General features: G+C 40.8%; 1 protein-coding gene across 1 annotated transcript in view; it reads right to left on the bottom strand.

The window, feature by feature from the left end:
* NEK5 (NIMA related kinase 5) overlaps positions 1 to 26,155 on the bottom strand; it is a 62,276-nt gene that overhangs the window by 30,869 nt on the left and 5,252 nt on the right. Inside the window, exons 2-13 of the mRNA XM_029936822.1 lie at positions 20,984 to 21,080; positions 14,109 to 14,206; positions 12,367 to 12,450; positions 12,203 to 12,273; positions 11,054 to 11,140; positions 8,855 to 8,909; positions 6,749 to 6,949; positions 6,588 to 6,669; positions 4,666 to 4,796; positions 2,102 to 2,286; positions 1,142 to 1,208; positions 42 to 158 (exon numbers count right to left, since the gene is read on the bottom strand). Coding sequence (XP_029792682.1) covers positions 42 to 158; positions 1,142 to 1,208; positions 2,102 to 2,286; positions 4,666 to 4,796; positions 6,588 to 6,669; positions 6,749 to 6,949; positions 8,855 to 8,909; positions 11,054 to 11,140; positions 12,203 to 12,273; positions 12,367 to 12,450; positions 14,109 to 14,206; positions 20,984 to 21,080 — 1,275 coding nt within the window. The remainder of the gene's footprint in view (positions 1 to 41; positions 159 to 1,141; positions 1,209 to 2,101; positions 2,287 to 4,665; positions 4,797 to 6,587; positions 6,670 to 6,748; positions 6,950 to 8,854; positions 8,910 to 11,053; positions 11,141 to 12,202; positions 12,274 to 12,366; positions 12,451 to 14,108; positions 14,207 to 20,983; positions 21,081 to 26,155) is intronic.

The following is a 26,155-nucleotide window of genomic DNA, read 5'->3' on the forward strand; positions in this document are numbered from 1 at the left end:
GGCAAGTACAGAGGGAGCCCTGGAATCAGACCACACTCAACCTTTTCCTTCGTTTTGTTTCTCCTGATCTGCAGCTCCTGGAATCTAGATTCTTCTCCTTTACTTCTCAGCTCTTGTCTCTGGTTGGGATTTGGCTCCACAGAAGATGGACGAAGACCCTATCAATCGAATGAGATAATTTATAAGCATACTTCTTCTCATTTGAACTTTGACCTTTTTCTGTAAACAAGAATCATATCCTGAATCACACTCACTATTTGGGAGTGAGCAGAATTTTCTTAATTTGAATATGAAATACTTAAAAAAGAAAATTAATAAAATCACGTGTTGTTGATCCCCAACAATCGATATTTTATGCTACCATGTGAGACCCCGAGATTCATTTTCCGCACTGGTAAACTATAGTTGTGAAATTAAAGTTCTGTAAAAGTGGAGCCATCGCTGGGGCACCAGGTTAGGGAGGGGAACAGAACTAGAGCTTTTGAGTAGTTCAAAATAAGAGTAATAGAAATGGAATGCATATCCAGCCTCCTTCCACCCTGAAGAATAAAGGTTAAACTTTAAAAAGCTAACTTTCATTTCAAATAAAATACAATAGTCACTTTTTAAAAGTGTGTAGTATTCTAGTAAAACAGAATCAAAGAACTGTAGCACTGAAAGGGACCTCAAAGCTCACCTACTCCCAATTATAAAAAGGAAGCTGAGGCTCGAAGAGGTTATATACCTAAGGTCACACAGCAAGGGATAAAGCCAGGAAAGAAACGAAGCCTCCCAGACATGATTCAAGCCTATTCCCATTATTCTTCTTTAGCTATTAAGGGGCGCCTGTTGGCTCAGTCCGTTGAGCATCCAACTCTTGATTTCAGCTCAGGTCATGATCCCAGGGTCATGGGGTTGAGCTCCACATAGGGCTCCACACTGAGTGTGGTGCCTGCTTAAGATTCTCTTTCTCTCTCCCTATGCCCCTCTCTCCTGCTCACATACTCCCTCTCTCTAAAAAAAAAAAAAAAAACCAATAAAAACTGGAGAAGGTGGAGAATAGTCTTGAGCTTCCATGCAGAATGCACTTGGACTTAAGGACCCATGAATATCTGTGAACAGGAAGATCCCGATTGCCTCTGATAATCGGTAGTTTACTTACCAACTGCCTTTCCACTTTCAACTTATATTGTTGAGCTTGAAATTTCCTCTGAAGGTATTCAGCAGGCCTTAGAAAATAAAAATGTTCAGCTTGAGTGGAAAGTTCTACTAGTCTTAGGCACCAATATGAGAAGGGGATTTTTAATTTAGGAATTAAATTCACAGTTCACCTGTGGCTTGAAGTGCTGAGTTCAAGAAGTGGTTCAAAGTTATAGAGTGCATACTTGTGTGCTCAGGAAGAAAAGGAAGCAAAGAGAACTGTACCAACCAGGGATACAGGAGATGATACCACAGAAAAATATTCTGATGCAGTGATTTTTCTTCAGGACAGAAGCAATCCATCCATGGCCTACAATATGTTGGAGGGAAAAAGAAAAATCCATACCAGGGAATTCTCATGCTTTGGGCAGGCATCTGATTGATAGCCTTGTGGCCCTGATTGGACTGCCAGTTGCTTGTCCATTTCCTGCCCTACCCTCTGAGCTCCATGACACCATGGTTGTGTGCCATTTCTTCACCTCTACTCTTCATGCTGGTGCACAAAAGAAAGCTCCCAAGAAAATACCTGCTGGACTTTCAATATGTCTTTTTTAATATGTCTCAAATGATAATCTGATTACAATTCAGTTGTTGTGAATAGTAATAATTTCTTGGTTAAATAACATGCATACAACTATTTTTCTCACTCCCAGATGATGGAATTTACTAGAAGAAAAAAACAAAATTCAGGAGTATGAGTTTCTGCTCGTGGTTCAAGGGCTCCATGAAAAAGAAGACAAGCTACATCAGATTTGAGATGAAAAAGGGCAAAAGGAACTATGAATCAAATATTCAAGATGAAGCGTTTGGAAGTTCTTCTTGAGTTATTTGTGTTAGGAAAATTTGGAAGGGCCTCAGAATGAATGTTGATATGTCAAAGTATTTTCAGAGGACCAAAGCTTAAGTTAGACTCTGACATTACCATTGACCTGGTGATGGACTGTGGCTTTCATCCTGTTTATAATTCTCCTCCACTCCAGAATCTTTTGGAGAAACACAGTGGTAACTTGGCTCATAAGCTCTCTTCCTCAACACGTCAAGTTGGGCATAATAATAATCATAATGCCCACAGAGTGCAGCAAGTTCGGGTCTTCCTACCATTTTTATCTGAAGGATCAAAAAGAAGAGGAAAGATTTTGAAGACACACAATTAAAATCTATACTAATTGACAGTTGGATAGTGACCATAGCTAAGACAAGGCACTAAAAGTATGTTTTGGTTGTTTTTGCTCTAGACTAGTTTTCAGAGGAAAATCATCTTAGAATCCCCAAATCCTGGAACTGGAAAATACTTTAGAAGTCTAAGCACTGCAGCCCAGTAGTTCATCAGTTTATTAAGGTGTGACTAGGAACCCTGCACACTACCGACAATACTTCGCCAGTGAGTATGCCTGGTCAGCCCAAGATCTGAAACTAAACTCCGCATTATTATTTTCTGTTCTTATAAACTTACTTAAATCTTGTTGTACTTTATGGAAGAATAAATGGTATTGTGCCTCTCACAAATTTGGGGGATCACAACATTTTTAGGTTCTGATAAACTGACTAAATAATGTCCTCCTGACTTGAAGGAAAGAAAATGCTGAATCATCAGTCCCTCCTTCCAAGTAAACACAAGGAAAGGCCTTATGGTCCCAAGCTTCTCCTCACCGCCTTCCCAACCAAAACTGAATGACAGAAGGAGAACCAGAAACAAATGTTTGTCTTGGAGTTCAGGAAAGGTCACCCAGCTTAAGCCAAGAACCGGGCCAAATTAACACATGAAAACCAGTCAGGACCCGGTTGCTAAATAGCAAACTAGGGTCAGTTTAACATTTATCAGGACAACTCTGACTACTTAACAGATGATAACAAAAGAGAAAAAAAAGTTCAAACCATTGGGAGGGCTTCGAACTGGTAGCTGGAAATATAAATAATCAAACGAATGGTTTAAACTGAAATTTCCTCACTGTGAAGAAGTAACACATGATTTTCTCTGTTTCTTTTAATGCTCTGTGGTTCATATATATATGTTAATTGAACCATACGGAATTGTAGATATTGGACCATTTCTAACTTACAAAAAATAGTAACTTCATATAGTTTTATTTAAATATTAAAGTAAGTATATAAATTTTGGTTTATTAGTCTAAACAAAAATTATATGTTTATTTTAAAAATCTTTTAAAATGTGATGTATGTTTCTCAGTTTTGCAGTTTTACGTATAATATAACCCAAAACAAGGTATTACCAAATGCTTGTTGAAAAATGTCTAGAACTAGAGAAACATATTGGAAGGAAATTAACACCTTATTTAGTGTTTTCTCTAAAATCCCAAATGGTAATGAGAATACCACAGGTGGTCAATGTGGAGACCCACTCATTCCATTGCATTAGCAGAAACCTTCAACAGATTAGAAAAAGTTGTTCTCCTAATTTAATCCATCCTTGAATCTTTCAGATGTTTTTTCTCTCCTAGGAGTCTGCTACACAGAATTCTTATTCACAACATACTTTTAAATTTCTTTTTTTAAGTGTATTTATTTATTTTTGTAGTAATCTCCACACCCAACGTGGGGCTTAAACTCACGACCCGAGATCAAGAGCCGCATGTTTGTCCAACTGAGCCAGCCAGATGCCCCGACTTTTAAATTTCTTCAATAAAGTTAAACCACAGAAGATTAACCAAAGAGCAATAATTTAACAAATAGTTTCAAAATCTATCTATACACCACCACATTTCCTAAAATGTCTATATAGCAAGTAAACACTTAGTAAAAGTATTTCCAAATGGTCCTCTAATTATACCATAAGCCTTCTTTAAAAATACAGGTCTTCAACAAAAAGACAATAACCACGTTATCTTTTATGTACCAGAAGCATTTCACCAGCATCAACTAAGAGATTCAATGCCCTGCTGATGTGGGATTCAGATAACTATGCATAAAGTATCTCTAGGGAAGAAAAATCATTGATTTTATAATAAAAGTCTCTCAATTATATATAACATGTTAGAATTAAGAGAATGAAATGCATAATGTTTGGAGCTCCTGGGTAGCTCAGTCAGTTATGCATCTGACTCTTGATCTCAGGTCAGATTTGATCTCTGGGTCATGAGTTCGAGCCCTGCACTGGACCCCACGCCAGGCTTGCGGCCTACTTAAAAAAAAAAGGGAGCATAATGTTCTCTGTGGCTATCCTACTCACTTGTTCTATATAGAAATACGTGATTTCTTTCAACAAATTAAAGACTTTTGAGTTGTAAAAGGAAAACTAAAACCAGTAGCTAGAAAACTTATAGGAAATTACAGTATTGTTTTTAAAAATATAATAACAAAGTTATCCAGTGAAATACCACTTGGATGCCCCTCACAGGAGGATTTAACTCAAAGTACAAAATAAGGAGACTCCAAAGTAATGAGCTTGTACTTCATGAACATGTGCAAGTAGATGCGTAGAGCACGCCACCTGCTAACAAACCGGAGAAAGGGTTTAGTACAACTTACGGCCAGGGGCTTCCGGGCTCCCACTGGTGGTCTCCATTCATTTCCATACATCTCCTTCCTTTTAGCTGGCACTGATATCCTTGATCCTGGTAGGCACTTTCCCTGGAATCTCACTTTCTGTACTTTAGAATCTTATTTAACCAAAATAAAACAATCAATTTCTTTAAAATGTTCACATTTTTATATCGATGCTTGTGAGAGCAGAAACATAGCGACATATTGTAACACAGTAAGCTAACTTTAGTCGGAGATATTTAGACCCAGTGGGAGAAGTGCTGATGGAAAACTACCGTGCATTTAAAAAAAAAAAAAGTGTTTATTTACTTATTTAAGAGACAGTGACAGAAAGGGAAAGAGGATCTGATAGTGCAGAGCCTGACACGGGGCTGGATCCCACAAACTAACTGTGAGATCATGACCTGAGCTGAGATTAAAAGTTGGACCCTTAACCGACTGAGCCACCCAGGTACCCGGTACCATACATTTTCTTTGAACAGAGAAAAACATTCTATCCAGGGTTCCTTCACATATTTCTAGTAATATATAACACTACTTTTTCAAAAATTAGGGATTTGTGCTAACATTTACAGGAACAGCATGCATCAGATATGTCCAAGTCATTGCACGTTGTCATCACAGGTTGGGTTACAGGCCACGCCCCTCATGCCACATCACTGTTTGCAGCATATGAACAGGTTTCAAACATGTCTGTGTTTGTCACCATCAAGCTTTTTTCCCGTTTTCCTTTTTCTTGTGTTAGAAATGTGGACAGTCCACTTTCTCTCCCCCTCCACTTACCTACTTTTGAAATATCAATCTAAGCCCGCGTGTGACAGCACCAGACCAAATTACACATGGCAGAGGGACCCATTCACTCTTCTTCCCTTGACAACTTTCCTCAAGTTCAGCTTCTCTATCACAGTAGATAGATTTCCCTGCCACTGACTCCTTGGACAGACATTCGACTTCTCCTCACCCTTTCAGTTCAGACATTTGCTTATGACTAAGTCTGTGCTGCTCTTACTTCATAACATCAGTGGCATGAGTAATTTTGTCTTCTTTAATGTCTGTCAATCTCTCTCTCCCTCTCTCTTTCTTTCTCTCACACACACAGAGCACATCATCAGCTGCCTCCTGAAACCACCCCTAAAATTGTTTTTCTATTGATCATTACCATAAAGTATCACCTGCTTCCTTCAGGGGTCATATAATAAGAATCATACTGTTACCAATTACGTCTGAGGTACTAACTTCAGCTCCAAGGGGCCTTTGCAAGAGAATTATGAATCGCCAGTCCACCCTCTCTGTTTTTAAAAAATATGCTTCATCTCATCATCCCAGGTCTGTCTGTGAACCTTCTCTTACTCTCCGTCCCTTTCCTATGCAAAAGTTAGGATTCTACTTTTTTTTTTAAGTTTATTATTTATTTTGAGAGAGAGAGAGCACGCACACACACATATGCATGCTGGGGAGAGGCAGAGAGAAGGAGAGACAGAATCTCAAGCAGGCTCCACACCATCAGCTCAGAGCCCAATGTGGAGCTCAAACTCCCAAACCATGAGACCATGACCTGAACCAAGATCAAGAGTCAGACACTTAACTGACTGTGCTGCCCAGGTGCCCCATGATTCTACTTCTTCAAGGGTCTCTTTATTCATAAATCCACTGCTTCCTGAAGTTTCCGAACTAATGAGAAGAGAGGACATGAGTGCTCCAGATCAGGCATGAGTTAGACATACAGGCACAACCACTAGTCACCATCCAACAAGATGATTTTTCTCCTGCTTACACTGCTCATATTTTTTAAACATCCACGTTGGGTGTACTTGGAATTTCCATGCTAATGTTGCCAGCCATATGTTATAACTCACTGTGTGAGACAAATGTCAGAAATGTGTTCACATGGTTCAATCCGTTCTTACCTTGGATCCCCTTCCCTGAAGGTTTAGAAGCCAATGATCTTGCTTTACGGGTGTTGCTGTGACTGAATTCCTCCTGAATGACCTAAGACACAACACATGTGTCAAGGACCTGCCAACCAAAATCTCTGTCAAAATCCACACAGAATCACCTCAAAGCTCACCTCAGGAGTCACGTATTTGGCAAGAAGATTCTCCAAAAAGGGCCTTTTCAAAATGGAATTAATAGATGGCCGATCTCGGGGAGATACTTCGAAGAGCTGCGCTATCAAGGCCTGCAGGTCACGGGAAAACCTTGGAGATATCGGGGCAAAATGTGCTTGACAAATCTTCAGAGCCAGCTGGTGTAAGTTGTTTCCCTCAAACTGGAAGGGCAAGGAAGGATGATACTAAATCAGAGAAGGATTCAGTACTAGCATGTAAAGTAATAGCAAGAAACAAAACAGTTTCCAGCTGGTGCTCGCCCCATGGGCGGGCATGCTGCAGGGACACGCTGTGACACTCGGGGGGGGGGGGGGGGCTTTGCCTGTCGCCCTCAGATTCCTGCACCCCAGAACTGAGGGTGCTGAAATGGACTGCCTTCCTTCTTCTGGCGGAGGGGCCCTTGTGAAAGCAGCCCCTTTGCCTCTGCCCAATCCGGACTTTTTAAATAAACAAAGTGGAATTTGAGAATTTGAATCTCAACAAAAACAAAAAACAATGTTTTAAAGCTTCATTTGGAAGCACTATGGTCCACCCTAAATTGCTTTCATCAACTAATATTTCATGAGTAGACTTTATAGTCAGTTACCCAAAGTGATGTCATGTTATGTAAAACAAGGGGTTTTTTGTTTCAATTTTTCTTATTATCAAAATAATACTTATTCATTCTAAAAAACTAGAAGGTATAGGAAGCTACACATAGGGCAAATATACATAATTTTCCCAGACGGTGGTATATTTCTTTCTAGTCTTTTTTAAAATGACATTTACTAGGGCACCTGGCTGGCTCAGTGGGTAGAGCATGAGACTCTTGACCTTGGGGTTGTGAGTTCAAGGTTGGGCATAGAGCTTACATTAAAAAAAAAAGAAAAGAAAAAGTAAAATAATGTTTATGGAGTTGAGGTCATAATAACATGATATTTTACATCTTGCTTTCTAAATTAATATGACATAAACATTTCCTCAACAATTCTTAATACATCAGAAAACCTCCCATTGGGTGAAGCCATTGGTTATTTACACATAATAATAATGCTCAGCAGCCTAGGGTGGCAGAAAAGATGTGGTTTTGATCAGGCCCTTACTAGCTGTGTGACCACTGACCATAATAGTCATAATTAATAATAACAGCTGTGCATTATTAAAGAGTTAACACATGTATCTGTGTATTATGAATCATGTAAGAGTTCACACAGCAGCTTTAAGACTGCTCGCCTTAGGAGGACCCACTTACTTTGCAGGTCCTGGGCTGGCAGCTGGGAACTCACAGTTCAGGAGAGTTCCCACCACTCTCTACACCGTTTGTGCACACAATCTGGTTGATGCTGAGCAACTGCTCTCTCCCTGGGAGTCTGGAAGCTTGGTATATGCCAGATATCGGGTGCCTACGTGACCAGTCCCGTATAAAAGCCCTGGGCACTGCATCTCTGAAGTGCTTCTCTGGCTGATGACATGTCACATAAGCTGTCACAACACACTGCTGGAGAAATTAGCGTATCCTGTGTGACTCCATTGGGAGAGGCTCCTAGACGCTTGTGCGTGGGTTCCTGCAGACTTCACCCCCATGCACCTTTCTGCTTTGCTGAGTATGTATGTTCACACACAATGTATTTATTTTTATTTTATTAATAATTAATTTTTAAAATTTATTTTGAGAAAGAGAAAGAGAGAGCAGGTGAGCAGGGGGGAGGCAGAAGGAGAGGGAGAATCCCAAGCAGACTCCTCATTGTCAGCACAGAGCCCCACGTGGGGCTCAAATCACAAACCGTGAGATCATGACCTGAGCGGAAATCCAGAGTCAGACGCTTAACCAAATGAGCAACCCAGGGGCCTCTTACACAATTTATTTTTCATGAAAATATGCTATGTATACTATTCTCTAACCTGCATTTTTTACTTTGTAATATAAGTTGAACATCTTCCCATGTCAGTATATATAGGTTGATCATTCATCTTAACATAAATTTTAATAATCTAATAACGCCAAACATTAACCTTTTTCCTGTCAAAAGTTAATTTCACTTACAGTTTCAATAATTCAAGATTAATTTAACAGTTAACATACTTACCGGATGTTTGAGTGTGCAAAGCTCATATAAGACACAGCCAAGAGACCAAATATCCCTGGGGGAGATAAGAGTTCACATGCCAAGAAACATCCATCATTCTCAATTAAAGGCTTTATCATCACAATGCTTTGTATTTATGTATCTTTACAATTTTATAGGTTGACCAGTTATTTTAATTTTTTTATGTTCATTTATCATTGAGACAGAGAGAAACAGAGCATGAGTGGGGGGAGGGGCAGAGAGAGAGGGAGACACAGAATTTGAAGCAGGCTCCAGGATCTGAGCTGTTTGTGGGCTCGAACCCACAAACCGTGAGATCATGACCTGAGCTGAAGTCAGATGCTTAACTGACCAAGCCATCCAGGCGCCCTTAGGTTGACCAGTTCTTTATAAATATGTTCAGATACATTAACTATTCTTATTCCTAAGAGGAAAAATTAAAACAATATGGAGTTTGTCAGAATCCCAGTAGAGGAAAGGTATATAAACTTTGCTACAGTCTGAGGGCTTGGTGTTTGCTTCAGCTTCATGTGCTCAAGAAAATGTGTGCATATATGGGGTTTTGAGCAATTTGGAGGAAGGAGGCAGGACTCAAACACGGATTTGTTTTGAGTCAAACGGTAAAATTGGATTGATTTAGGAAGGTATATTCTACTCCAGCCTATTGACAGAACCAAAGTTCTATTAAGTGAGGACATGGTATTTGGTACTCCATAAACTGAACAATGTGCTGGCAGTATAGGACTAGAGACTTGCTCTTTCCTTTGTATTTATATATGATTGGATTTATAAGGAGTTACCTTATACAACAAAAAGCATCATTAAATCTAAAATAACCAAAGAAAACAGAATAAGAAGTGAAAAAGTCAAAACAAGTACAGGAAGGAAAACGGCTCCACGCCTTAGCAGCACTTCCTCTCTGTGCAGGAGGAGCAGAGAAAGACATCCTACAGGCTGGAGGAACTGAAGGGTAGGAGACAACTGCCAACTGCTTCCTAGCATGTTTCTAAGAGTTTTTAGAAACTCACTGGCCACTTCCCACCATCACACAGAACTTGGTCTTCGCCAGTTCATCCATAGGTCCGCGTCCTCCCCGTCCCAGAGCGCCCTCTGCAGCCAGGGCGGTGCAACAGGGCACGCAGCCACCGCGCTGGATGGGGACGTCTCACAGCACCTCGAGTGTGGCGTGGACTAAAGCGGGGCTAGCCCGCTGGTTTTTGCTAAGATCTTCCAATTATCAAAAGCACCAAATCAGCTTACATAAATGTTAATTCAACTTCTTAAAAAGCAGCACAAGGAAACAAAACAATGCTGCGGACCCAGGGCTCTTCTTTGGACGGTCTGCCCTTGACCCAGCCTGCACCAGCTGCCTTGCTGCGTAAATTGAGGCCAACCGGCTTCTTGGTATTAGAGGCTATTAAAAAAAAAAAAAAAGCCCGTTACTATTCTTTTCTAGAAATCTCTGCCATCTGGGCTTTGCCCTCCACTTATCTCTTGCAAAGTCAAACAGCCAAACATCTCTTGGGAATTTTCCTAAACAAATGGAAAATTAGCTCCCAGAAGGAAGTCAGTCCTCCTGATAAGCCAACTAGTTCACCTTGCGCCAGCTTGGAAAAGCGGATTTTTCCCCCTTCTCCTTACATAGAAATAACAACTACTTTCTGTTCACCTTTTACTAAGGTGTAAATCAATACCACTCCTGAACAGTGGGCTCTGGTATCATATTCATAAAACTAGTTGGGTTTTAAAGCACGAAGATGCCTTCACAATTACCTGGCCAACACTCTCTGTTACTGCTAGGGGAACTGAGGCCACAGAAATGAACTGACGTGGTTGAGTTGGTGACAGAGCCTGACCCAGGGTTCTGCCACCAGACCTCGCCGCCTTCTATCTGACCCGTCCACAACACTTTCCTGGGTTAGGCTAAATAGCTTGAGGAGGTATGAAAATCAAATAGAAAGACAGATATCATACTGACCCCAGTTTTCAATGTTCTTTTTATCACTTGCATCTTTAAGTGAAGAGAAATATCTTTCTTCCAAATAAGTTCAAAAGCTTCAGGGGACACTGAAGCGGTCAGAAACAGTCACTGGGGTCCCCATTTCACACCCGAAGAAAATGAAGTTATGTAAGTACCATAAGAAAGAGAGAACCCACCAGTGTTCACCGAGATTTTCAAACCAATAGCCGGTAACTCACGTTTTATTGTTGTAGGGTTTATTCTGACAGATCTCTGGGGACAGGTAGTAAGGTGTTCCAATACAAGTTCTAGCAAGTTCCATGGAACTAGCAAATTACATTAAATAATAAAACAACATGGTTTGTAATTGAGTAAGAAAAGGCTTAAGACACAAACACACAAGAAAAAAAGTATAAAAATGGATGACACAAAATTTGATGAAGCACATATTGAAATAAATCAAATATACTGCATATTAATAACAAGAGTAATAAAGTTAGTTGACTTTTAAATTTATAACTTACCTTCCCAAAATCAACACACAAAACAAATGTATGGCTCAAAGAATCCACGAAGAAGTACAAGCATTATGTTATAAAACTCTTAGATGTAGAAAGAATTCCCCCTTTCCAAATACCAAAGTAAGGCAATCTCATGACTTAAAATTTGGAAAATATGGAAGTGAACAAAGAAGAAAAAAATTACCCACAATATTACTATCCCAAAAGAGCTATTATTTAAAATTTGAATATATTTCTTTCTTGTCTTTTTTTCCAGGCATATTTTTCATATGGCTGTGATTACAGAGTATTTAAAATTCAGAATTCCATTTTTGCCTTCATATACCAAGGTTTGATCTCACGCCATCAAGAAATCTTCGAAATCATAAATACAAATGGCTACATAATATTCAGGTACATGCTTGTGCCACAAATTTACCCATCTCCCAATTATTAAGCATGTGAGTCATTCCAAAGTTCAAACCATCCCCTTTGAACAAATTCCCAGGAAGAGAACAATTGAAAATCTCCTGATTCTTATTACCACCAAATTGTCTTCCAAAGCAGTTGCATCAATACATTCCCCAGAGCCTGTGTGAATTTGCCTGTTTCACTAGATGCTCGCTAGCTTTATGCGTGTTCAGCCCGGCTCCTTTGATAAATCTCTCTCGGACTATACAACACTGCCACCGTCATTCTGTTACACCAAGATTTATCTTGGAAATTTTACCCTCAAATATCCTCTGAATGATTTAAGGCATTTATAGAAATAGTTATCTCAAATTATCTGGAAGCCACGCTTTTAATATCTTCTTAATTCATGATACCTAAAAATACATAGTTTGGCTCTTATGACTAGAAAGGACAAGGGTTTTTAAAAGTACTTACTTGTTTAGAACTCTTGCGATCCCGAAGTCCCCGAGCTTTGCAACCATTCCATTCTTACTAAGAAAAATGTTCTATAAATAGAGAAAGTGCTATGTTGTTGGAGACATTTCAAGAACACAAGAAAGAGCAGGGTCTGTCTTAATCTTCTCTCTGAGCTCTTTTACCTGTGCCTTTATGTCCCTGTGTAAGATCTTCCTGTCGTGAATATATTTCAGTCCTAGAGAAATCTGCACAAACCAACTCAGAATCTGTAGAGGGAACATAAAACAAAACCGGTCAGTAGTCTTGGTGGTCGTTGAAATGTCTTCATGATAATATGCAAAGAGAGAGAACTAACACATCCGTGCATGTGTACTTACATGAATAACACTACAAATTATACCATCGCATCACATTATTCTCTTTTTATAGCTAGAAAAATGGAGGGTGCAAAAGGCAATCTGGATGTGCTGGTATCAAAGGGAGCCCCATGTAACAAGAGAGAGAAGTAGAAGCAGGGGACAGAGAGAGGCAGTTCATGATTTTCATTTTTCTTAACACTAGTTTGCTAACTGCATTAGGACCATAGATAAGCAGCATTTCCTAATAACCTTGGTGCGATGAGTGTTTCCTTTTCAGTGGAAACAGGGTCCCCAGGGCAGAGAGGGAAAGAAAGAAGAAGCAGAGAACGGTGCGGTTATTAAAACTTTTAGGGAAATATTAATATATATGTATCTAATATAAAAACAACAAATATTTTACTTTGAACACAATTTCATTTCTTAGTCATGATTTTATTTTCTCTTAGCTGGCCATGAACATCCTTGCAAAAATGTATTCTATGCCTGTAAAGATTTCCTTAAACTATTCTAAACTCTCATTGGTTCCTTGGATGCCAGATTACACAGAAAAAGGAAAACAAAAGGAAAAAAAGCTAGATTCCAGATGCTAAGACTCAGTTATTTTCATTCTTTTCCAACAAAGGGAAATGTAATTCAACATTTTGTAGAGAAAAGTATTTTTATTAAATGAGGAAAAATAATACCTGGATAGGAAGAAAGGAGGGTTTCTACAAATACCGAATTTAATATACAATGCAAATGAGGATAGGAAGAATGCTTGATTAAATTTGCAAACTTTAGAGAAACTGATTTCTGAATTATTTGTCCATGCAGACTATTCCATTGGAACTCTAGGAGAAAATGACACAGGCACGAGGCTCGTACATGGTAAAACAGGACAAAGAAACAAATGGCCAAAAGAAAGATGGCAGGCCATTCCTGTGCACCACTCCAGGCAGCGGCCTGGCCCGTCCCTCACCCAGGCCCGACTCAGAGTCCCTTCCACACACACACACTTGCAGTCTCCTTCATGAGTACGGTTCCCAAGGGGGTTCCAGAGAAGAAAAATGTGTTTGTGCAAAGAGAGCATGGAAATTGAGGCCATTATTCTTCACCTTTTCTCTCCTCTTTCTTCATAATCAATGAAACTAAATAGCCAATTGCCACGAAGGCCTTCCATGCTCCCTAGCAAAGTGGGATAGCTATTTAAAAACAGTGTACAAAGTAGTAAAAAGAGAAAGAGGAAAGTTATAAATATGTCACATTTGAAATGGCTAAGGAACATCCACGTTCACATTTTTTTTGGCCGTGAAGGTTTATCTCAAGGACATCCTACATGAGATTGTCCAAAAATACAACGCTATCTTTTCCCAAAGTTCCCTCTCAAAAAGAGATTCAATTTCAGTTCAATTGCAAACATGTTCTGGACTAAATCTATCAAGATATTGATCCACTGTTTTATAGTTTAAATTTCTCTACCAGCAATCATGCTGTATGTAAACACAGTCTATCACTTCAGGCACTATAAATCTAATTGCCCCTAATACAAATTAAAAGGCAATATGGAGGTGTTTTTTTTTTTTTACCTGATCTTCGCTAAATAACACTCCCTGTTGTCTGTGGATCCTTTTCATGAGATCCCCTCCGTCACAATACTCCATCACAATAAACAGCCTATTGTTCTCTGTAAGAAAAGGCATCATTCATTACCTTTCATGTTCTCAAAGGTGGAGAATATACCAGAAAAATGCAGTATACGATCATTAAAAACCCTGCCTGTAGATGGACTGGGTTCTCATCCCTCTTTGCCACTTAGCTCTGTGACCCTGGGCAAGTTACTTAAATTTCTCTGTGTGTCATTATCTCATCTGTAAGGTGGAGATAATAATATAGACACTCCTCAGAACTGTCGTAAAGGTTAAACAAGTTAATCCATGTCAGATGCTTAGAACAATGCCTGCATATAATGAGAGTTCCATAAATGTTAACAATTATTATTAACACATTCCTGCAAGATGTGAGAAATCTTCTGTAAAATAACAGCCAGGAGTCTTAATCAAAACCCCAGGAAGAATTAATTAATAGACCTTCGAACTTGAGTCTAACCTTTTATTTATGTGGCACTTACTCAACTATGTTGTTGAGAACAATAGACACTCTTCTCAGCTGACCTCTGCCTGACCTACTTTCTAGAATAATGGGCATTCTCCATTCCTGCTGCTCACTCAGGGCTCCCGCTGGTGGCCTCTAGACTCTAGCGTGCCCAGCTACCTCTGTTTCCACTAATCCTCACCAAGATCATTGGGTGCATTCCCAAATCTGCTTTGACCAATTATACTTGTCTTTATAATTATTGCACAAACTGATGAAATATGAATGGAAAGAGAGAGAGGTGATTATTTCTGCAAAACCTATGGTGACTACTGTGGAGAACTCAGTACAAGTGAGTAGCTTAAGAAAAAATGCCATCCACCTAAACATTGGAGAAGACAAGTGGAAAATAACCAAGAAAGCTTTAAAAAGATTGTGTACCCAGAGCATCTGTAAATTCTGACTCCACTCTAAAGAAAAGAAATTGGAAATAAGAAATGGAGGGGAGTCACCTATAGAAGAAGAAGATTCAGAACTCTATGCAATGAGCCTGTAATAAAAGATGAGGCCTTGGTCTTACGTCAAAAGTCTGGCAGATGGCTGTGCACTTATAGATGAAAATAAGTGCGTGTGTATGATTTCCTGCCTAACCGGCCTTTCCCCTCAACCAGCCAGCTGTCAACGGTGCTGCTCTTAGGAAGTGGCTTCTACTCATTCACTTCTCCTGCTATTTTGTGGGGGTTCCCTGCAGATAGAGTCCACACTTGGCTCTTCTGTATTCCCTGCACTTAGCGCAGTAGAAGGCACATGGAAGGGGCCTAATCGAGGCTGGTTAAGTGGTTTCATAAAAACATGTAAGGAACACAAAACTATGGCACAAAATCAGGCTTATAAGCAGGGGTTAATCTTCCTAGTGTTTTGCCCTGTAGTGACTAAACATCCACTAAATGCCAGAATCTCTTACCAAGTAGCTATCATTTGCTACCCACCACCCCCCGCCCCCCGCCTCAGGTAGCTTAAACCAATTTTAACGTCACCGTGAGCATCCTGACAGCACCTGCCCTCGGTTGTGGTTGTGTCTAATTCACAAACTCAGTGTTTCTTTCATGTAACACTTCGATGTCCACCTTCTTAAATGGGACAGATCCATTCATTCATCAACAAACTTGTATCGAGGACATGCCAAGGAATGCGGTGCTGGGAGTAAAAGGTAAATAAGCCACCCTTCCTGCATAAGGAGTGGGCCATATACTTGGCGAGTCAGTGAGTACACAGGAGAAGAGGTAAGTGGAAGTCTGTGCCCTGGAGGGCAAAGGGGACAAGAGACAGTCGAGGACAGACTTGAGGAGTCCAGGAAGGTCTTAAGAAGGTGTTTCCTGACACACCCAGTCGCCTAGGGATCAGTTATTTTCAGGAACGTATTACTTTTAGGAGAACGGCTTTTTCCCATAGCTGAGTCACTGAAAGAAAGGGCTGCCATAGTGATGAAGGGATGGCAATCTCTAAACATTGGAACAAAGTCAGGAACACTAAGGAGAAAGGAAAGAAACTCCCTTTCCACCAACCTACAACTCACCCGGCCTTACACTGGCTTCCCGTGAAAGAAATTAATTGGCTGGTTCAGGAGTAATCATGGCTGAGCCATCTTAAACTACTTGGGTCAGTGAGCATCATTTGGCTCTAAATATCCATTTTTTCCCCCACTAGCTACTGTTAATTTCATACTGAAATGGAGTTAGAACTGTCTGGAAAGATCATTTATGTTCTCAAATTTTCCATCCGTTTAAGCAATGTAGGAAGGGGGAAGAGGTATAAGAAATGATTATTGTTCTCCTGGCCTTCAATCTCCTTGACGGAAATAAAGAATAGAATACACTGGCATTAAATACAGCATATTATATGCCACGGGAGCGAGAGTTTGGAGGTGCTCAGAGCAGAGGGGAGAGAGGGTCTTAAAGCAAGTGTAATATTTGAAAATGCAGAGAGGAGGAAAAGGATGCTCTAAAAAGGAAGTACCAGACACACTGTAGGGCAGCAACTTCTGAAACTACACAGCTCATGGGTTATTGACCTTCAAAACTATTGAGGAGCACTAATAGTAATTAAGTAATTTTTCTATTGTCAAATTCCAACACTTATAAAATGATTCCTGTAATGAATTCATTCTAAACCACACTTTTAAAAAATTAGGATTGTATCTTATAGATCTTGGCATCTTCTAATTGGTTGCTGTGGGCACAGCAGTCTTGATGTTATTACCACCTGCATAAGTTTTACACTTTTACACCTTAACCAATTTAATTTGCTTATGATTGCCTTTTTATGTATGCATAAGAGTCATAGAAAGCAAATAAGCCTAAAAAGGTTCTTTTAATACCCATTAAATAAAAAACTGTGATTAAAAAAAGCACTGTGTTATAGTCTAATAGACAGTATTATTTCTTGTAATTAGCACATAATGATGCATCTTATAACCAATGGTCTCTAGATTTGATGAAATCTCATCCACTACTACCGTCATTTCATAATAAAAGCATTTTAGCACCCCAAGTTAAGAAGGGACACAGAATCAGCATAAAGAATAAAATACCCAGGAGGCGCCTGGGTGGCTCAGTAGGTGAAGCGTCTGACTTTAGGTCAGGTCATGATCTCAAGGTCCGTGAGTTCGAGCCCTGCATCAGGCTCTGTGCTGGCCACTCAGAGCCTGAAGCCTGCCTTGGATTCTGTGTCTCCTCTCTCTGTCTATCCCCTACTCATGCTCTGTCTCTCCCCTCTTTCAAATAAATAAACTTTAGAAAAAAAAGAAGTTTAAAAATACCTCCTGCTATTCTTCATTGCTCATTGTACCCTACTCACACTGACTTCCCACAGGGCTCAGTGCCAGGTGTAAGATTCTATACTACTTATGAGCCTGTGACTATTTCATGGATGCTGGGACATGCAACTCCTGGGCCAGACGCAAAGGACTTTATTACCCTTGGCAAAAGCAGGAGTCAGAGCTTCGTGTTAGCGCTTGTCCTCTGTGTCCCCCAAATTCCACGGAGGTACAACACGTGAGCTAAACACAGAGTTTAGCATGGCTCTTCAAGTCTTCACGCAAATGACCACGCTATACAATGTGCTTATTAATTAAGTTTACAATGATTGTCCATCCCTCCCCACCCTTTCTCCTGGGCCTGTGAGCTCCACAGTTGTTAGCAGGCAGGAGTCTGAGATGGCCCCAGTTCACACACCTTGTGGAGTCCCTCCCCCGGAGTGAGGGTACGCCCTGTAAATACGATGGGATATCACTCCCATGGTTATGTCACCTCATACAGCAAAGGGGGTTTTGCTGATATAACTGAAGTCCGCAAACTTGGACTTAATAGGAAAGGAGATTTTACTGGTGGGCTTGACCTAAGCACAAGAGCCATCCAAACCCAGGTCTAGAGGTCAGAGACAGAGGAAGTGAGAGATTCCAGGTGGGAGAAGGCCTATGGAAGGGCAGCTGGCCTCTAGAAGCCCATAAACACCCCAGTGGAGTAGATGAATTCTGCCAGCACCGTGAACAAGCATGAAAGAAAACTCCGAGCCTCCGATGAGATAGCAGACCCAGTTGAGAGCGAGACCCTGAGCAGAGAATCCAGCAAAACCAAACCCAGACTCGTGATCTAGAGAGGTTAGGAGAAAATACATGGGTGTTGGGTCAAGCCACTGAATTTGCGGTCACTTGCTACACAGCAGTGTATAGGTATACTGGCCTATTTTGTTCACCGATGATTCCCAAAACTTAGAACGTGCCTAGCATATAATAGGCACTTGATACACACTTATTGAAGGAATCTAAGTGGAATTAACTTAGCTTCAGGAAAATCTCCCTGCATTCCCTTATAATTCATATGTTGCTTCAAACTTATAAAAAGTTCATTCCTTCTATAGACAAACATTTACTGAACTAGAGCCATAGTTCTGTTCAGAGACAAGCTGTTGAGGATAAACAAAGGCTTTATCTCAACTCTGAGCCATGCCCGGGCTACAAAAGGCTTGGTGGCTTTCAGGTAAGCTCCATGTTTCATGTCCCAACAACCTGCAGGCAAATCCAGATGTGCTCACAGCTCTAGTTTTCCTAAACACACACTTCAAAAACAAAAAATAAAGCTGCCATGAGCAAGTTTAAGCTTACAATATAAACAGACTCAGTAGAGATCATTCATCCTGTTCAAATGACCTCTGGTTTTGAAAAAGTATCTGTGGCAATGGTCCTCAAATATCTACTTTGCATAAAGACATAATATGTCTTTTCACTCTGTGAAAGTAGTCCTCCATGTACTAATCAGCAAATGTGTATTAAGCACCTACTATGTGTTAGATGCTGAAGATCCAGTGCTGAGGAAAGGATTCAATAGATCTACTATCTTACAGGGACCATCTTACACCAATTCATACTTGTAAACACACACACACACACACACACACACACACACACACGTGTGGAGGTGCAGGCAAGGTCAGGAAAGGGGGCTCTGATGGGAACTGTGATCTCGGAGAAAGCCTGAGCATGAGCAGGTGTTAGCCAGACAGAGGGAGTGACAGCAATAACCCAAAGAATGAGGAAAAGATGGTCTTCTGGCTTGTTGGGACTCAATGAATAGAAACATTGGGCACTTTATTCAGAGGCTGCCCTTTAGAAGTTGTTCAAAACAGAGGCGCCTGGGTGGTTCAGTCGGTTAAGCCTCCAGCTTCGGCTCAGGTCAGATCTCACGTTTGTGGGTTCGAGCCCCGCGTCAGGCTCTGTGCTGACAGCTAGCTCAGAGCCTGGAGCCTGCTTCCAGTTCTGTGTCTCCTTCTCTCTCTGCCCCTCCCCCTCTCATGCTCTGTCTCTCTCTCTATCAAAAATAAATAAAACATTAAAAAAAATTAAAAAAAAAAAGAAGTTGTTCAAAACAACCCAACTCCCTGCTCACATGTACTGCTCAAGTCCCAGGAAGTCCTCAGAAGAGCCCTGAGGACTCTTTCACATACCCAGGAGCTGAAGAGAGGACCACACAACTATGAATGCAGGCGTTTTACTTTGTGAGAAACATGGGGCACCTGGGTGTCTCAGTCAGTAGAGCATCCAACTTCAGCTCAGGTCATGATCCCACGGTTTGTGGGTTCGAGCCCCACATCAGATTCTGCTGACAGCTCAGAGCCTGGAGCCTGCTTCAGATTCTGTGTCTCTCTTTCTCTCTGCCCTCTCTCCCTCTCAAAAATAAATAAACATTTAAAAAATTGTAAGAAACAGTAGGGGCTCAGACAGTAGGGGCTAGACGGTGTATTTATGTACCGATGTCTACACCCCCTGAGGGTCCTTGAAGGCATCTAGGCAATATTCCTGCTCCATTAACTCCTTGGGACCTGTGAGTTGAAGCACCCACCCCGTGCTGGCGGCTGGCACGGGGATGCTCCATGGCAACGTGTGCACGGCCTTACACACCTGACACATAGTACACGTGTTTATAGTCTGTCTCCTCCAAGAATGGAAGCTCCAGGAGGACAGGACTTTCTGCCTGTTTTGCTCACGGTTATATTCCTGGCTCTCAGAACGATGCCTGGCATGGACAGCACTCAGTACAACTCTGTTAAGTGAATGAATGGTCTCTGACCAACGCCCCTGTTTTGTTTAGTATTTTTACCTCGGGAGCCAAGTGGTGAATGAAGGCAGAAGAGATGTACTCAGGCGTCCACAGGGAGGGGATTGCTGCCTTTAAAGCTTTCCCCCTTTGCTTTGGCTATTTGCTTGGCCACGGCGCGGGGCCCTTGGCTGCCTCTCTGTCAGAGGACTGGGCAGCCCCCCTGCTGCCCCAGCCCACGCAAAAACTCTGAGAGGCACCACGGTATCAGGGCTGCTGTGTCAACGGGACCCTGAGCCCAGAACAAACGTGAGAAATAGGCCACATATCCCAGCAGGGCTCCTACGGTGGTGGCATGGTGGGCTCTGCGTCTCGCTCCTTTCTCTCGTTCAGAACAGCACGGCGGTGGCTCCGCCACCAGGGCCCCAGACTTCAGGTCCTGCCGGCTCACAACCAATGTGCAGTGTGAGAAATATATGTGTTCTACTGAAGGCCACAATTTAGGAGTTATTACCAGACCAATCATTAACTATTTGAGACGGTAAAAATTAAGGAGAGGTAGGAACACTTGAGCAACCTTAGGAAAGTTGTCTACAAAAAACCTCACTAGAGAAGAAGTAAAGTCAATGCCTCAAATTACCATTAGGTAAACGGGGAAAACGAGTCTGTTTACAAAACTTAGTTTACACCCAGCTCCCAGGAACGCATCCCATACCCCTTATAGAGGTCTGCATGACTACGCGTTATTAAAACACTTGAAGCATATTGGAAAGTCAAACCTTGAAAAGAACTGAAGAAGGTTACAATGTTGGGGTGCTTCATCTTTGCCAGAAGAATTACTTCTTTCTCTGATGCTTCTTTTTCTCGGGTGGACATCTAAAGTATATTAAGAGAGAGAATAGTCTGTAAAGATAACTTGCTTTCAAGAACATGCTTTCTGCTGTCATCTGAAATTCTCCAGAATTTCACTGGCTTCTAATGCCACTTCTGAAACTGATCTACAGTGGCAGGAAATGACATTCCTAGAATTAGCAGAGTGGATCCGTATCCAATCAATGGTTTGTGACAATCGTAGACAAGAAAATAAATATTTCTGGTGAAGGTGTGCTGTCTTAAAGGCTCAGCTGCATTGGTAGCATTGTGTTAATTATTCAGGCATCTAGGGGAAACTTATTTGAATATTTATCTTTCAGCAGCAAAGACTTTCTTTACAAAAATGCAGTGTTTTAGCAGCAATCACTGCTGAGAATAATCAAATGAAATCGTAAAGAAAAAAGTCATATATCACTCAACCAGACTAGTATAATTCTATATTAAGAGGGCCACACTTTTCATTTGCAAATAAAAATTGTTTCTTGTGACTTTATTTCCAATTTAGTGTTTTCTTACAGTTCGGTACATCATCTACGGACAGTAGTTTTCAATTGAGTTGGTGCCAGCGGGAGTGGCTACCCTCCACTTTCACCTCTTCTTTCTCGTTCTCGACACTTCGCCATGCTTCACCTGTCATTTCATCCTGGGCCTCTGGCCTCTGCAGGTCTCCAGTTCCTCTCCACTGCTCCCTCTGTAATGTTCTTCCACACTGGCCCACACATGAGGTGGGAGTTCCCAAATTCCTCATCCTCACTGAGATTTAAGAATTTTGTAAAAATTACGTTCTCAATCCCAGCTTGACTGCCTCCTACCTATGTGTCCTTGAGGAAGTCATTCAAATCTTTTCAGCTTCATTTCCCTCCACCCGATTAAACTGGTACACATGAGCTTCAAAACAAAAGGAACTGGGGCGCCTGGGTGGTTCCGTCGGTTAAGCATCCGACTTCGGCTCAGGTCACAATCTCATGGTTCATGGGTTCGAGCCCCATGTTGGGCTCTGCACTGACAGCACAGAGCCTGCTTGGGATTCTCTTTCACCCTCTCTCTATGCCTCTTCCCTGTGTGTGTGCTCATGCGCGCATGCTCTCTCTCTCTCTCTTCCTCCTCCCCCGTCAAAGAAATAAGCATTAAAAAAAAAAGAGAGAGAGAGAAACTGACATATTCCTACCAGATTGTTAGACTTGGCTACTCAACTACTTTAATTTTAACTATTTTTCAAAAGAACATTATACACAAAATCAAAAGGCACACATAGGTAGGTCACTGCATTTTTACAGTTAGGTAGAAGTATTGGCAATATATTTGACAAACAGTTCTGTATTTATAATATATGAGGAGTCTGGCAAATTAATAAGGGAAAAAAAGGCAAACCTGCCAATAGAAATATGGCAAAATGCAAAAATGGACAACTCACAAAAAATAAAAACAAAAAACACTGATAAACAGAAAATATTCAACCTCATTCAATAATCAAAAGAGCAAAGATGAAAACAATATTTTATATCATGTCTCACTGAAGACATGGGCAAAGACAAAAAGAATGTTAATATGCAGAATTATCCAAAAAGCAGCAAAATGGCACTCACAGACTTCTGGTGTTAAGTATATAAATTGGTAAAATTTTTCTGGGAGGTGCTACAATATGTACTAAGAAACTTTTAAAATGTTCTAGTGTTTGACTTAGTAATTTTTCTAGAAATTTATCCAAAGAAAATAATCAGAAATGTGCTTGAGCATTCTCATATGAAAAATCTTCATTGTGTGTTTTATTATTAGTTTTTTAATTTTATTTTTTAAGTTTATTTTGTTTATTTGAGGGAGACAGAAACAGTGCAAGTGGGGGAGGGGCAGAGAAAGTGGGGGAGAGAGAGAATCCCAAGCACAGAGCCTGATAAGGTGCTTGAACCCACAAAACCACAAGATCACAACCTGAGTCAAAACCAAGAGTCCAACACCCAACTGACTGAGCCACCCAGGCACCCTTATTATTAGTTTTTTAATTACTATCATAATACACACTTGTGATTTTAAAACCTATCTGAAGCCAGACAGAAGTGAACACAATGGAAATGAAACTTTACCTTGTCCTCTAATTCCACGAATTCCTACGCCTTAGGTGCAATTGCTGTTAATTGCTAAACCTTTTTATAAATATTTTAATTTTTTTAAGTTTATTTATTTATTTATTTTGAAAGAGTGGGCAGGACGGGGGAGAGAGAGAAGGAGATAATCCCAGGCAGGCTCCACATCACCAGTGCAGAGCCTGACGCAGGGCCTGAACTCACAAACTGTGAGATTATGACCTGAGCAGAAACCAAGAGCCGGACACTTAACTGACTGAGCCGCCCAGGTGTCCCAATTGCTAAACCTCTTTATTTAATGCACGTAGAGGTAAGCACAGGTACATAGTCTGTTTCATAAAAATGACTCACATTAGGGGAGCCTGGGTGGCTCAGTTGGGCAAGTGTCTGACTCTTGATTTTGGCTCAGGTCATGATCTCGCGGTTTGTGGGATCGAGCCCTACACTGGGCTCTGCACTGACAGCACAGAGCCTGCTTGGATTTCTCTCTCCCTCTCTTTCTGCCCCTCCTCACAATTGTTCTCTCTCTGTCTCTCTCTTTCTCTCTCTCTCTCAAAATAAATATATAAACGTAAAAAATGATTCATATTCTACATATTATATGGTATTTATTCATATCCCCCAAATCAAACATACGTGTCTGAAAATAGAAGAAGTTAAATGATGGTCTTTTTAACCTGATGTCGTATTATGCAGTCACCACAAACCAAGGGAGGCAATGTGTTACAGCAGAAAGAGCACAGGGAGAGATAGAAGGATCATGAAGCAAATCACTTAACACTTTGGAGCCTCAGCCCTTTTACTACACAGTGAAGCAATAGATCTACCTTTAGGGTTGTTGTGAGGATTAAATAAGTTGATACAGGTAAAGTACCCAGGATGGTATAACATATGGGCACCCAGTAATGGTAATCATTATCACTATTATTATGAACATTTAATATTATTACGAGAAAGCAATTACATGAAAACATTGAATGACTTGAGAAAATGCAATATATTGCTAAGTATAAAAAGCTGCTGTAGAAGAATATATCTACCATGGCACCAATCATTACAACAACTTATAAAGTGTTTATACATTAAAAATAGCCCAGAGGTGGGGCGCCTGGGTGGCTCAGTAGGTTAAACATCCGACTTTGACTCAGGTCATGATCTCATGGTTCATGAGTTGGAGCCCCGTGACAGGCTCTGTGCTGACAGCTCAGAGCTTGGAACCTGCTTCAGATTCTGTGTCTCCTTCTGTCTCTGCCCCTCCCTTGCTCGCACTCTGTCACTCTCTCTCAAAAATAAACAAACATTTAAAAAAAATTTTTAATAGCCCAGAGGGGCGCCTCGGTGGCTCAGTCACTCAAGTATCTGACTTCAGTTCAGGTCATGATTTCATGATCTCATCGTTCTTGAGTTCGAGCCTCAGGTTGGGCTCTGTGCTGACAGCTCAGAGCCTGGAGCCTGCTTTGGATTCTGTGTCTCCCTCGCTCTCTGCACCTCATCCCCAACTCATGCTCTGTCTCTCAAAAATAAATAAAAACATTAAAAAAAAAATTTTAAATAACCCAGAGATGGAGGGGCACCTGGGTGGCTCAGGCGTTGTGTCCAACTTTTGATTTCAGCTCAGGACATGGTCTCTTGGTTTGTGAGTTTGAGCTCTGTATCAGGCTCTATGCTGACAGCTCAGAGCCTGCTTGGGATTCTCTCTTTCACTCTGTCTCTCCCAGCTCACACGTGCTCTCTCTTGCTCTCTCTCTCAAAATAAATAAACTCTAAAAAAGAAAAAATAGCCTGGAGAGAAACTCACCATAATGTTAATAGTGACTAAGAGAAAGGTTATAAATTATTTTTATTTTCCTCTAAATGGTCTTAATTTCCCCTTCGGTTCTTTTCAAAAACTTCTACAATGAACATTTTAATTTTATAATCAAGAAAATATACAACATATTTTTGGAAGCAAGAATCAAAAGCATAGTGCAGCTGGCTGGCTCAGTTAATAGAGCATGCACTCGTGATCTCAGGGTTGGGAGTTCAAGTCCCACCTTGGGTACAGAGCATACTTAAAAAAAAGAATCAAAATAATACACTTGGTAATAGCAGGATAACGAGAGAGAAAATATTAGAGTTTGGGCATCTGTAAGAAAATAAGCAATTCCAGTTCTGGCATTTAGAGTTTACTCCATGGACAGGCACTGAAGATGTGAAAAGAAATATAGATTTCTTCAGCTAAGAAGTAATGAAAAACTACATTAGGGGAGAAAAGGGAGAAAGTAGTAATCCATGCTAATATTGGAACACAGGCATTGCTAGGTGAATTTAATAACAGACAGAGAAATGGAAAAGCGAGAAGAATGAGGCCTAACATAACATTCTCCTTAGTGATGGGATGGGGACCAGGGCAGCTCGTGAGAAAAGGGAAGAAAGAAAATCAGTGGTGTATTAGAAACATATGGTCAATTTTTTATTATCTAAACTAAAGAACGGGAGAGTCACTATGAAGTGCATCAATATACATTCTTAAAGAGGATTCACTTCCCAAATAGTTTCTTCTTTACTTAGAATTACACTGGTGTTATAATTCCTATGTACCAGCTTAACAAGAGTTAGAAGGTCTGAAAGTATCTATCCACTGAATTATTTAAAGAAAAAATTTTTTAATGTTTATTTATTTTTGAGAGAGAGAGAGAGTGTGTGAGCAGGGGAGGAGCAGAGGGAGGGAGACACAGAATCCAAAGCAGATCCAGCCTCTGAGCTGTCAGCACAGAGCCTGATGCGGGGCTCGAACCCACAAACCACGAGATCATGACCTGAGCCAAAGTCAGATGTTTAACTAACTGAGCCACCCAGGCACCCCTCTCCACTGAATTATTTATCCAGTAACAACATACTGAATACCTACCAGTGCCGTGTGCAATACCAAGACAAATAAGGCCTGGATTCTGCCTGCACAGAACACGCAGTCTAACAACAGGGAGAAGGCATGGACACACAGCCCCCCAAAGCACA

This window comes from Suricata suricatta, chromosome 4, assembly GCF_006229205.1.
Source record: "Suricata suricatta isolate VVHF042 chromosome 4, meerkat_22Aug2017_6uvM2_HiC, whole genome shotgun sequence".
Lineage (NCBI taxonomy): Eukaryota > Metazoa > Chordata > Mammalia > Carnivora > Herpestidae > Suricata > Suricata suricatta.